Raw genomic sequence first — 14758 nt, 5'->3', positions numbered from 1 at the left:
AGAAATTATGAATAAAAAGATTTTTGCAAGCATATGTGACAAAAATATATATAGATATGCATAGATGATCACAAACGAACAAAGTAGAATAAATAAAGAAAAAGAAACAGACGTTAACAAAATAAAACAAGGTTAAAGAAAAGGAAAGCGAAGAGATCCTAAAAACTAGGGTTTATCAGATCGACGCAGAAGTTCCATCATCATGTGCTTCATTTCAAGTAGCATGGATTCATGAGTGTCAAGACGCTGTTCCATGATGTCGAGTCTGGACGAGCTTGACTGAGTAGAACTGGAAGGAACATTCTAAGCAGCTTGAGGAGCTGGAATGGAAGCAGAAGCAGCAGGAGTAAACACTACTGGTGCAAGTGCTTGGCATCTAAGGGCTTCAGCCTCAGCTTCAAGTCGTTCTGCTTCTAATCTGGCTTGTTCAGCTTGAACTGCTGCTTGACGTGCAGCTTCTTCTGCTTGTTCTTTCTTTCTCTTAGCCTCTTCAATAGCTTCAAGTAGCTTATTTCTCTGTTCTTGTTCATGAAGAGCCACCCTTCTAGCAAACCTTTGCTTTGCAGCCTCGATCCTCTGACTTCCTTCTGCATGCAGGAGCTGCATCATAACTGGAACTTGAGCCACTAGCCAAGTGCCCAGATTGTTCCACTCATCAGCCACATGTTCAGCATTCTCGCTTAGGTCAGTCTGACCTTCAACATTGCGTAGCATCAAAGAGGCTTCATGATAGAAAATATTGATGCACTCAGAGAGAGATGTGGGTCGGAGGTGAGTGTAAGGAATTATGGAGAGGTTGGTTTCATGAGAGGCTGGGTGATTGCTGCTGTGAGCTTCAGAGGCACCTTGTGGAGAGCCAATGTTAAACATCTGAGCATTTGGTTCAGAGGTTCCAAGGTGAGGTTCTGAAGTTTCAACCAGAGGATGGGGTGATCTAACCGAGGATTGGTTAGACACAGATTGTTCTGGTTCAGGTTCTGGTTGAATAGGCTCTTGTTGGTCAGGGGCAGGGTGAGCTTGTGGAGCCAAAGGGTCTGCCTCATGTAAAGGATTGGCCAAGATAGGTTCATCTGGGTCAACTAGACGTTCCGGTCTAGGGCTAGGATATCTCCTAGGGCTTGGACAAGTGAGATAATACTCTTCTAAGGTAGACACCTTTTCTTTTCTGACCTCCATGAATTTTCTAATGGATTCAGAGTTATTGGAGGGAGAAGAGTCAGCAACATTGGTTGGGAAGGATACAGGTGTAAGGGCTGTGGAAGAGTCTGTATCCGTGGTTCTAAGAGCCAGACGTTCTGATACTCTTGGGACAGAGTGATCAGAGGTTCTGGGTCCAGGTTCTGTTTGGGTAGGCTCGGGTTGCTCATGAATGATGGGTTCAGAAGTTAATGGGTTGTACGGAATGGTAATGGGAGAGGTTGGTTCTTCTGACCTAGAGGGTTGGTTCTGGAGCAAATTCCAGAGAGATGCTTCAGTAGGAGAAGGTTGAAAAAATGAAGACCTTGGGGAATGTGGTGGAGAGGTGGTTTGTGCAGCTGGTTGGGACTCAGGAATAGGAGTGAGGGGATTTGAAGAGTGTTTGAGCATGGCTGATATGGGGAGTGCATCAAATAAATTCAAATCATCATCAGAAGCAACTGCAGACTTACTTGAATGTGCTGATGATCTTGTCACTCTGGCAGGAGGTTCAGTCCTTCTGATCACTTCAGCAGCAGGTTCCACCCGAGTAGGCTTCACCACAATTCTGACCTGCTTCTTCTTCTTCTTAGGAGGACCATCCTCATTATCACCATCATCACCATCATCAGGCTTGCTGGTTTCATCATGCTTTCTCTTGGATTGACCAGCCTTCTTCTTTTTGATCAGAGGGACATCTGATTCCTCAGAAGATTCTTCTAGGATCATCTTCCTCTGAGCTTTCTTCTTGATAGGAGAAGGAAACTCTGGAGCTGGCGGCAGTCTGCTGAAAAATTCATCGAGATCAATTTCAAAGCCTTGAGCCCTTAGGTCTTCAACATAGCACCTAATGGCTTCAGGATTGTCAGCCTGTGTCCACAGAGGGTAGTCATTTAGAGGCACCCTTCTACTTCTGATCTCAGAAGATGTGTCTTCATGGGCAGGAGCAATCTTCTTCTTGACTAGGCCCATTTTCTTTAGTGAATTTGCAGTGAAGACATCACTGACAATGGTGGTCAGATCCTCTGTGCATCCAGCATTTATCAGATCTTGAATGAGGCCACTCTCAATGAAGAGATCAGACAACAGTCTCCCGAAGGGAATATACTTGATTGCTGACTTGATAGAGGCAGTGGTACGAGACTTCCGGATACACTCCTTCAAGTAGGAGAACAGGAAGTAGGGAAGACAGATCTTCTTCTTGTCTTGGATGAAGAACAACATCGCCTTCTGGTTGAAGTTGATGTAGTCTGGGGAACTGCCCTTTGGTCTCTGGTTTATGCAGTGGAGCAAAATCTTGTGCCAGATCCTAAGCTTGGGATGAAGGTCCATCACTTTGTAATTCGTTTTGCCCGGTTTGTAATTGGTGTACAGGGCCTTGTTGGTCTCATCCTTCGTCTTGGGTTTCAGCTTCGATTCAGTGAATTGGAAACGATACCCAAAAGCAGTTTCTGCACCCAGCAGGTTCACGAAAGACTTCTCTGTGATGATGATCTTTCTTCCAAGAATGTGAGATACCACCTGAGTATCATCGCAGTCGGCGTGCTTCCAGAATTCCTTGATCAGTTTATCATACACCGGTCCTCGAAGCCTGTTGAAGTAATTTCCCCAACCTTGAACTTGGACTTCAGGACGAAGATCATACCCATTTGTAGCAAGGTTGTCGAGGTCGAATCTCCATTCTGCCAGGACTTGAAGTTCTTCAGGAGCATATACTCAGTGAACGGCACAGCCCCGTTCTGCAATCGGAATAATTTGCTCTTGAGCTTGACCTTGATCTTGAGTCGGATTCTCAGGACCCCTTTGACCCGTTGCTAGACCAACTACCATATGAGGGAACTGGGTTGCATCTGCAGTAGCTCTTCTGGTTTGACTCACCATTTTTGAAGCGGTTGAAGGTTTAGGCAGAAGATGAAGGTTGAAAGATGAAGAGAGATCGAGAGAGAAATCGAGGATAAGCGGTTTTGAGATAGCAAGAGAGAGAGAGTAAAAACCGAAAGTGAAGGAGATCGTGTGTGTATAGTGGGTTTTGACAAATAACTGTTGTTGATTCAAAAAGCAATTTAAGATCAACGGTTGAAAATTAAAGATAGATATTAACAGTAAATGCACCTATCACACACAGGAGAGAAGCACATCTACACGCAATCATGACAAACTGTCACACGGGCACAAGGAACTATGCATCAGAAAAACTGACACACGTGTTGCTGTCTCTCATTCAGAGTCAGTACCAATGGGTACACACACTCTGATTGAGTTACCTTCTGGACTAGACATCTTCTGATCAAGAAGTATCATAGTCAGAGGTTCTGATCCATCTTCACTCTGGACAAAAGTCCATGTTCAGATTTTTCAGAATAAAATTAAATCTATCCTCTGCTAAGGGCTTTGTAAAGATATCTGTCCATTGATGGTCAGTATCAACAAACTTCAGAAGAAGTACGCCCTTCTGTACATAATCTCTAATAAAGTGATACTTTACCTCAATGTGCTTTGCCCTTGAATGCAGGATAGGATTCTTACTCAATGAGATTGCAGCAGTGTTATCACAATAGATTGGGATATTGCTCTCAAGGATCTGATAATCCTCCAGCTAATGTTTCATCCAGAGCATCTGAGTGCTGCATATTGCTGCTGAGATATATTCTGCCTCTGCGGTTGATAGTGCAATGGTTGATTGCCTCTTGCTTGCCCATGAGACTAGATTGCTTCCCAGAAATTGACAATTTCCAGAAGTACTTTTTCTCTCTGTTCTATCTCCAGCATAATCAGCATCACAATAACCTGAAAGCTTATACTCTGATGTTTTCTTATACATCAAGCCAAGGTTAGTGGTGCCTTTCAGATACCTTAGGATCCTCTTAACAGCAGTTAAGTGGGTTTCCCTTGGATCTGATTGGAAACGAGCACATAAATGAACACTAAATAGTATGTCTGGCCTAGATGCAGTTAAGTATAGAAGTGAACCTATCATGCCACGATAGAGCTTCTGACATACTTTACCACTTTTATCTTCTTTCTCCAGAATGCATGTAGGATGCATTGGAGTCTTGGCCACTGTTGATTCCAGCATATTGAACTTCTTCAGAAGTTCTTTAGTGTACTTGCTCTGATGGATATATGTTCCTTCTAGTGTTTGATCAACTTGTATTCCCAGAAAGTACTTTAATTCTCCCATCATACTCATCTCAAATTCAGCCTGCATCATCTCAGAAAATTCTTTGCATAGAGATTGATTAGCAGAACCAAATATAATATCATCAACATAAATTTGCACAATTAAGATATCATCTTTATAAGTCTTGCAAAAGAGAGTTGTATCTACTTTACCCCTTACAAACTCATTCTCCAGAAGGAATGAGCTGAGTCTCTCATACCATGCTCTGGGAGCTTGCTTCAGACCATAGAGTGACTTCTTCAATTTGAACACATGGTCTGGTTTCTTCTCATCTTCAAAACCTGGGGGTTGATGAACATAGACTTCCTCTGAAATATAACCATTTAGGAAGGCACTTCACATTCTGAGCCTCCAACTCAGATAATCTGATCTTATAAATGTTGTTCTTCCTCTTGCTGTTAAACAGAACAGAGCCATCGATTTGACTTACAGCCCGGCAGGACTTTTGATTGAATATAACATCATAACCCTTGTCAGCTAATTGACTTATAGACAATAAGTTATGTGTTAAGCCGTCTACCAATAACACATTATCAATGCATGGATTACTATCTATACAAATAGTACCAGTACCAACAATTTTACCCTTTTCATTTCCTCCAAAGCCAACTTCGCCTCCAGGCTTAAGTTTCAGCTCTCGGAACATACGCCTTTCTCCCGTCATGTGACGCGAGCATCCACTTTCCAGATACCATGATTGGTGTTTCAGTGGAGCTATCAAGGATATCTGCAACATAGATAATCTTGTCCTTAGGTACCCACTTTCTGGGTCCTTTCTTGTTAGTTACCCCAGAGGTTCTGATCACCTTGGGTGTCTCAACATGATATTTTAAAGGAATATTTGCATGATATTTAGTCATAGAGAAGGATCCCTTTTTAAGAGGGTTTTTAGCAACTTTAGCAGGTACAGGATCAGGCAATATGGTACCAGAGGGAACAAAGCATTCATACAAGGATTTAGCTTTAGACACGGAGGGCTCATTTCTAATTGGTTTAGAATAGCCAATGCCATGCATTCCATTTCTGCTTACGCCATAGATCATTGAAGCCATTAAGCTTCTATCCACGCTTTTAGCTAGGAATCTTTGAAAAGACTTTTCATACTTAGATTCATTTCTACAATCAGAGGCATCACAGGCAACAATTTCTTCTAACTTAGCAATCTGGTTCTTAAGCACAGAGTTAGAATTGATCAAGGCATGATTATCATTTTTCAAATCAGAAATAATTTTCTCATGTTCAGAAGGAGTCTTGGAAACAGCAGATAAGTTCTTTTTCAGCTTCTTATGCTTAGACAATAAGGAGTTATACTTATCCATAATATCAGACAATGCATGTTTCAGTTCAGAGGTAGAGAAAGAAGCGAATACCTCATTTTCATCGTCTGAGTTAGGATTTCCTTCTGATTCTGAGTCAAAGTCAACAACTCTCTTTGACTCTGCTTCCTTGTCTTTGACAATAGCCATGAGTCCTTGAACTTCACCATCAGAGTCAACATCCTCTGACTCTGATTCATCAAATGTCACCATCAGACTCTTCTTTGTCTTGAAGTGCTTCTTTGGCTTCTTGTCCTTCTTCAATTTTGGACAGTCACTTTTGTAGTGCCCTGATTCTTTGCACTCAAAGCATGTGACTTCCTTAAGTGAGGACTTCTTCTAACCTGAGGATTCAGACTTTCCTCTTGCCTTTCCAGAGCCTTTGTATTTGCTCTGCCTGTGCTTCCAGATGCGATTGAGTCTCTTGGAGATCAGAGTCAGCTCATCTTCATCAGAATCTTCTGATGCTTCTTCAGATTCCCCTTCTTCAGCTTGAAGAGCTTTTGACTTCTCAGCCTTAGCCTTTTCAGATTTAGATTTCAAGGCTATGGACTTTTTCCTCATATCTTGCATCTCTGAGCGCTTCAGCTCATGACATTTCAAAATGCTGATGAGTTCTTCTAAACTCATATTCTCAACATCTCTCGTGAGCTCTATTGAAGTCACTAAAGGCATCCAACTTTCAGGAAGACACCTGATGACCCTTATGACATGATCTTTTGTTGTGTAGCTCTTGTTGAGAGGTCGTATGCCAGGTACAAGCAACTGAAATCTGGAGAACATTTCTTCAATGGACTCATTTGGCTCCATGATGAAGGATTCATACTTTTGGATCAAAGACAATGCCTTTGATTCTTTGACTTTCTTGTTTCCTTCATGAGACATCTTCAGAGATTCGAAAATGCCTTTCGCAAACTCACGATCTGTAATCTTCTGGTACTCTTCATAGGAAATAGCACTTAGAAGAATTGCTCTTGCTTTGTGATGTTGTGAGTACAACTTCTTTTGATCTGCAGTCATCTCTGACCTTGGGATCTTCTTGCCATCTGCATCAACTGGACGCTCGTAGCCATCCACAATAATATCCCAGAGATCTGCATCGAAACCCAGAAAGAAACTTTCCAGTCTATCTTTCCAATATTCGAACCTTTGACCGTCGAACATAGGAGGCTTTGCATTGTAACCATCTCTTTGAGTTTCACTGGTGGTGGCAGCCATTGTTTTTCACACCGGCCCGGATCACTGAACACTGTTAGGTGTGGTAATCAGAACTTGCGCTCTGATACCAATTGAAGGTATGAAAAACGGTAGAAAGGGGGGGTTTGAATAACGTTTTCAGTATAAAACTTCCACCTTAAAGATTTTGACAAATCTTTCGAGAACTTAAGTGCTAAAGATAAGAGATAGAGAAGCACACAAGGATTTTATCCTGGTTCACTTGATAAATCACTCAAGCTACTCCAGTCCACCCGTTAAGGTGATTTCTTCCTTCTTAGAATGAAGGCAATCCACTAATCAGGTAAGAGTTACAACTGCACTTGAAACCTACAAGTGACTAACAATTACACTGACTTAGCTCACACTAAGATTCACTCTCTTAGTCTTCTCTAGGATCCGATCAACCTTGATCTCCTAAAGGAACTAAACAAACTGTTTATCAAAGAATTGTTTACAAGAGATTTGCTTCTAAAAAGCTAGTAGTAAACTCAATGAATTTCAGATGAAAGAAAGCTTAGAAGAATTTGAATATGTCTTGCGCGTATGTGAATGCTTCTCGCCGCTTCTTTCAGTCTTCAGCCTCTTTATATACTCCAAGGATTAGGGTTGAGCGTTGCATGGAAAATGCTACCGTTGGAGGGCAGTTCTGGAAAATTCAGCTTCTGCTATGTCTGAGACTGTTAGGTAGGTCGTCAGGAAGGTACAGTTGCTTTTGTACTTGGATAGCGACTTGACCTTTAAACCTAGGAGACTTCTGATCAGGGGAATGCTTCATATTGGAACTTGTGAAGCCGGTTGATCAGAGTCAGAGGGAAAGCCCAGATCCTCTGATCATTGTTTCTTCTGATTCTGAACTCAGAGGGAAGTACATGGTCTTCAGAGTATCTTGCTTCTGGACATCAGAACTTCACTAATCAGCTTCTGGATCTTCAGAGTCTTCTACACCATCAGAATATCTGAGCCTTCAGTGTTTCTTGGTTATCAGACTTTCTGGATCTTCAGAACTTCTAGTGACTGAGTCCACATCAGAGTTTGTATAACTTCAGAACTTCTGAAGCTTTTCCACTGTTCATACTGAACATGATGAATGCGAAAGCGTTGCTTGGGTCGCTCTTTTAACACAGTGCTTCTGATTTGTGTGAGATTGAGTTGAGGTCAGAGCCTGTAAATAGCACACTCAGAAAAACACGTTAGAGTACCACAATTGTTCATATCAAAAGATTAACTTGTAATCATCAAAACATAGAGTTGTACTACTAGATCAAAACTTGATCTTACAAAGCTCTACTAACTAAAAGCGCCAGTGAAAACCTTTCGCACTCCCACCAACATGCTTGAACAATGGAAGTGGAAACACCTACTTAAGAATTCATATTGGAACAATATGTTCCATCAGTCCCCGTATTTGGCATTAAGCTTCAAAAAGTGAAAGAAAAAATTAAAGAATTGGAAACCAATAGTAAAAAACTAAAGACTACATGATGACAGCCACAATTATTAGAGTTAACATGAAAAAGAAGATACCAATTCAAGAAAGAAAAAGCAAAGAAAAAGGGTGTTATCAATTCTATTTGCTTGCAAGAAATCCAAGTGACATAGTCAAAAGTTTTCAGCAGAGAAGCCATAACTCATAAGCATAAGTGCATAACAGGATACAAAATGTATCAAAGTCAAATGCATATGAATATCAATCATAATTCACAGAGGAATCTAACCTACCAACACATTTGATAAAAAAAATTATACAACATAGTGTTTTTTCTTGCAGTTCAAGTTGGATCATGTCTTTCATTGGGTTTCTGAATTTCACCAGGGAAGTACTTTCCTTATACAAAAAAGGTCTTCCAGAATTAACCTACAATTCAATTTCTAAGACTTTATTTTCATAAAGAATGCTCTAAAACCCAAAAAAGTTCTGCCACAAAGCTCCAATATTTGCTAGAAATGAGGTAACATTGCTTTCAAGACAATAAAACAACCACAATGGCCACGTGGAAAAATAGAGAAATAGTTAATCTCTATAATATCACTCACTAATTGATAGAAAAAACTGATACAATGATAGTGAGTAGAGTCATCAAGTGTGCATACTGAATGAGAAAAACCTTATTATTAAAATCCATGGCCATTGAGGCAATTTCATATGAGATTGCTGCGATCAAACAGCATGAGAACAGATTACTGCTATATGATAAATCGAAACACATTTAGTATACAACTGAATTTTTTATGACATAAACAGGTTTTACATGTCGTTTCCCAAACTTGGATACCCCACCGGCACTTAACTCTTCATTCTTTTCCTCTGCCCCTGCGAAAACAAAATAAAACAATAGGCTGAATGAGTACCCTTCGTGCACCAAGTTCAAACGAAGCTATAGAAATTAGTACAATATTGTCTTAGCTCTTGCTTCTCTGCCAAAATAAGGTGCCTATTATGTATCAATACAAAAAGAAAATTACATTCTCCTATATAGCACTTTAAATAACCTAAGTGAAACCAGCAAACACATAGATCAAATGCCGCAAGAGTGCTTTAGTTTATGCAAATGTCAAGGTTCGGGTCTCTGTTGTGAATGCAACTACGTTAAATCTTGGTAAGGAGAGATTTGGTGTCCATAAGGGTCCACCAGACCAGCGCGAATATGATTGATCATCGGAGGATATTTGGTTCAATTAAAAAAAAACCAAAGTGAAAGTGGAAAAAAGGTTATATTTGGTTCACCTGCTTCACGGGAAAACTTTTGGTGGTAGCATGAGCAACAGTAACAGCTGGATTAAAATGTGCACCAGAGATGTGACCAATAGAGTAAACCAAAACCATAACAGCAAGTCCCCAAACAATTGCAATCCCAGGAAGTGTCACCACCTTATCATTATTAAGGTTCACCACCACCGAAGCACAACCTGCAAATATCAAGAAATATGTGCCCAACACCTCTGCTACCAACTGCATTCAACAATCAACAAAAGCATTACTTTGTTGTTGTAATTTCTAACCAAAATTTCCAGCTCCATATAATCAAAAACTGAATGCCAAAGAGACTACATTCTAAAAACTATTGGAATTTTATAATAGACATTAGACAATAATTTATGTTATGAAACCATATGTGTTGGGATTAATTGGGAAACATAGCATTTCAATTGTTGTTTTGTATGGAGAAGGAAAGAAAAGATTAGGAGAGGCACCTTCTGCAAAAGTGGCACACAGTCTTCCTCAATGCTATCACATTTTTTGGAGGTTTCATTGTTCACATTCAAAATCACCTCGTTGCTTCCTGAATAATCAGCCATTGCAGTCAAATGAGAATAAGTAAAAAGCTAATTAGAAATGGTGCAAGAAGAATGCTATAGAATAGGCTTTATCTCTTGAAGGTTAGAGCACAAGTGATATATGAAAAACTGAGAGCAACGCCAATTTATAAACACTCAAAAGTCCTAAAATAGCATAATGGAGATGGATATACAGAGATGGTACAACTATATCATCATCATCATGGGAAAATATAAAACAAATTATAGTTGAGCTTAACCATCAGCTGATGCTGCATATGATAACTATTCGACAACTATATGCCAGTTTTTCAGATTGCGGTTGTGGTTACATTCTGAAATTGTGATAAATGCTGCTGAGATGCGATGTACATGTGGTATGCATGCAATTAACCATTTAACTCACCTTGGCAGATGCACTGCTAGTATGCTTTCCCCTAGAACCTGGATGCTTCACTTCCTTTAATTGCTTCAATATTTTTTGGTTCTTCTCATCCAATATTATATTCTCCTCAAACAGTACTTTTACCTCCTCCTCATGCATTTTTAAAATAAAGTTCTCTTATTTGGCTTATAGATGTTAATGATGAAGCTGCTTCTATCTCCTCATGCATTTTTAACTATCCAGCCTTCCTCAGCAGCTGTAGAACCATTTCATAAACTTGCAGATTTGGTTTAGGCATTTTTCTTCAACCATCTCCTTCATCAACTTGTAGGCATTGTTCCAGTGTCCCTTTTCACAGAACATCAAAATCAAGGTGCGGTAAGGGTCTTCCCTTTCCTACATGAACAATATAGAACTCAACAACACTTTGAACTGCTTAAATAAAAATGGAGAAGATACCAGAAAATAAAAACACATAAGTGGAACTAAGTTAGTCAAACAAATGGATTCAGCACACAAAAATAACAAATCTAAACAGAAAGAAGAAATAGATCACAGACCCAAAGGTATAATCTTCTTGAGCGTGTCAACCTCAATTTCCCCAAATACTGGTTGCCCATCAGAAGAAGCAGCAGCTTCAGCCCTGCACATGAACAAAGTCTTGTCCTTTTTGCCAAAGGTGTTAGCTTTTGATGCCAGGCTATGGAGTTTTGAGAATCCATTGGTGGTTGGTTAGAGAAGACCCACCAAGGGTTTGGGGTTTTAGTGAAATCAGCCACTACTCCTTGTCAGAGCTTGCGGGAACCTCAGCGACCTCTGCACATCCTCTCATGGCGTGTGCTCTGATAGCGAGAAATCGAGGGTGGCGGAAGAAGGGGTGGGCGGCAGTTGACGACGTGTAGTGGCTCTCGGAGGCAGAGGTAGCGGTGGTTGTAGGATGTTGCCAGAGACCCGATGAGGCTTGTTGGGTTTATTGTTTGTGATGAAAAAAAGAAGAAAGAAACTGAAGAGGATTTGGTTCAAAGAGAGAATCTTGAGGCTATGCATGTGCAGATGGTAGGAGTGGAAGAAGATTTGGTGTAGAGAGAGGATCAGAGGAAAAGATTGGTCGTACCTGTTCTACTGGTAGCTGTTTCAGATCTTCTGAATAGGCACCGGAAAAACCGCTCCAAGATCCGACCCGTGACCCGGCTCTTGCGGGTTTTCTCTTATGAACAGTAGCCAATTCCCTCTAGCTTTAGTTAGTTATAGATGTAACTATACCAATTGTATTGTACGAGTGGAGACATGGAAGAAGAGTATAATCTACAATACTTTCAATAAGGTATTTCAAACCTCATTTTATTGATTCAAAACTAATGTATCCAATACACTAAAAAAAATTTGTTTTTAGTGGTACTATATTTGTGGCATTTACCAAAAAAGTGTCGCAAATATATAATATTCTGGCACTTAAGTAGAATGCCACCAATTTAAAAACGCATTCCAAGCTAATTAGCAACTATTTAATAGCAATTTTCTGAAGTGACAATTTAAAAGATGCCAGTAGTAATTTGTGGCATTGAAAAGATGTCAGTAGCAATTTGTGGCATACAAAACCGGTATTTAAGCAAAAAATGCCACAAAACCAGTTGTGGTACCTAGGATAGTGACACTTAAGGTGAATGTCAGTAATAACACTTATGATATTTATTAAATGCCACAATTTAACAATATCAATGCCACTAAAAATACATTTTCTGTAGTTAATAGAAATTGAGCATAAAACAAGCAAGCTCTTAAGACATATAATAAGACAGTGAGGGTCACAAACATTTTATTTATGCTTTACTTAGATGCTGAAATAAAAATAATGAGAGATAAATAGAGAGAATTTCTTTTTGATGCTTAGATAAATAGAGAGAATGAAAACATAAAGAAAAAAAAAGAACAAAAATGGATAATTTTTAATATATTCTTTTAATGAAAAGAGAAGAAAAGAGCCAACAAAGTGTAGGTCTAGTGGTAAACAAATTAGACTCATATAATGATAAACGCACAAGTTTAAATTTCAGGAAATACATTTGTTATAAGAGACATACAACCGTTTCTTGAACACATGACGATATGAGATATCTGTCAAAAAGATAAAAACAAATTAAGGCTTAGTTCTACTTTTGATTGTGTGCAAAAATGAGGACAAAGAAAATATTGCATGAATAGATTTAAAGTTCTTTAGTTATTGACTAATACATATCACGTGAAACTGAATTCTTCAACATCATTTTTCAATATAATTCTTCTTCAACATCTCAATTCAATTACTTATCACTATACTACTATTTTACCCCAAACTAAGTTCAAACTCAAACTTTATGAAATGCTAAATTCAATTTCTTTAACCTTCTTATCCCAAAATTTCTTCTACATTTTCATCCCAGAAACCCAACAACCGAAACACAACAATAATGTGATTTAGCTGCGACAAGGGAACCTATGCACCACCAATTAAATCTCGCCTCAAACTCAAATCTCTCTCTCTCTCTCTCTCTCAAAACTCTTAAAATTGAAGCTTCATCCTAGTTCATTTTTTTTTTTGCCGTAAGATATGGGATGCTAGATCTTGTGTCTTCTTCTTGTACTTTGTCATGTCTTCTTCTATCACTCTTCCATCCTTCTTCCTTGGCAAGGGTCGAAAAGAGTGCGAGAAGCAAACAAGCTTCAATGTTTGCCTCTTTTGGTTCAGAGGTTATGGGTTTGAACGACATCGTGTTTCAGATCCAGATTATGACTCAATGACAGAAACTTCATTCTATCTCTCTCCTCAGATTCGGATCCAAAAATTCAATACCCAGATTATCTGAAGGGATGGCTTTTTTGTGGTTGTGGATTTGAAGGATGTATTTTTTCTAAAAAAGGTAGTGTATTGGGAGAGGGTGTGAGAGAAGAGGGTGGGTGAGAAGTATAATGAAATATCCCTACTTCCACACTAAGCACGAGAAATAAAGATGAAGAACACCATATTCAAAATCATAAGTCTTAATCCCTTGTGTTGTGCGAGAAGCATTTGATCATAAGGTTGTGTTTTCAATATCTTAGTCTTGATTTTTTTTGCTTTTGGTGGCATTGTTTGGTTCTCATAATCTTTGAGTATTTATGGGTTGATGAATATGAAGAACACCATAGATGAAGAGAGATTAAAGATTAAAAATTTTGATTAAAATTTTTTAATTAAAATATTTGGATTAGGTCCCACTTTTTCAAAAAAATTGGTTTTGGTCCCTGAATGAAACACGTGGTGTGCCATGTTAGCGTCGTTGTACACCCGACAAGTCACCAGAGTTCGATTTTCCCAAAAAGGACCAATCTCATCTATTTCCCAAAGTCTGAGGGCGTATGTCGAAAGATTTTCCGGCGAAAGGTGAAAATCAAAACTCGCTCAAATTTCAGAGACAAAAAACTTATTTAGCTCTTCACTTTTGTAGTCTATATTACATCATATAAATCTCATATCATCACCCTTTGCATAGATCATGATTCGTGACAATTTTTGCCTATTAAGATTTAAGAAGACAACCAATTAAAAAGGAAAAACAAAACTATCCAATTTGACTCTCATTTTTTCAACTTGTTTGAGTGAAAGTTTTTCTGTTTTTACTTTTTAGGTTTAAATACTCTTTTGGTTTCCTAGAATTGTAAAGGGAATCAACCCTAGTCCTTGTAATATTTTCGCATCAAATTAAGTTTCTAATAAAAAAATTAATTTAATTAAGGACAAAGTGTGTCTAATGCTGAAGTGGCTAACAGACATGATATTTCCACTTGGCTTTTAAAACCTAATAATTCCAATACATTGAGAAAAAACTTAATCTTAATAAAAAAAATTAACAAAAAGATAAAAAATTTAGAGCTCTACTATACAGTACGAATACTGTCAGTAAAAAAATGTAAGAATGCTTCCGCGTCTACAATGTAATATTTGTTTTTGACCGAAATTACTTTGGATCAAATGGTTATTCTTTTTGTTTCTTACAATTCGTGTCGTTCTAATAATCTTTTCCCTGAAATTCAAAAAAAAAAAAAATCTTTTCCCAATTTCTTATATTTTCTTTTAATGGAAAGAGAAGAAAAGAACGAACGAGGTGTTCATCTAGTCGTAAGTAAATTAGACTTATATAAGAATAAAAACACAAGTTTGAATTCTGGAAAAGAGATTTATTGAAGGAA

At 38.7% G+C, this 14758-nt stretch overlaps 1 protein-coding gene across 1 annotated transcript; it reads right to left on the bottom strand.

The window, feature by feature from the left end:
• Positions 1-8891: 8891 nt before the first annotated feature.
• On the bottom strand, positions 8892-11203 carry LOC130736967 (aquaporin NIP1-2-like). The gene is made up of 4 exons (XM_057588741.1): positions 11113-11203; positions 10084-10172; positions 9617-9841; positions 8892-9202 (listed from the first exon to the last, which is right to left on the bottom strand). Exons 1-4 carry the CDS (start codon positions 11201-11203, stop codon positions 9176-9178), a joined length of 432 nt encoding a protein of 143 aa, XP_057444724.1. The 3' UTR covers positions 8892-9175.
• Between the last annotated feature and the right edge of the window lie 3555 nt (positions 11204-14758).

Source organism: Lotus japonicus, chromosome 2 (assembly GCF_012489685.1).
Source record: "Lotus japonicus ecotype B-129 chromosome 2, LjGifu_v1.2".
NCBI lineage: Eukaryota > Viridiplantae > Streptophyta > Magnoliopsida > Fabales > Fabaceae > Lotus > Lotus japonicus.
The sequence above is the reverse complement of the archived record's forward strand: the minus strand, read 5'-3'. Positions and strand labels throughout refer to the sequence as shown.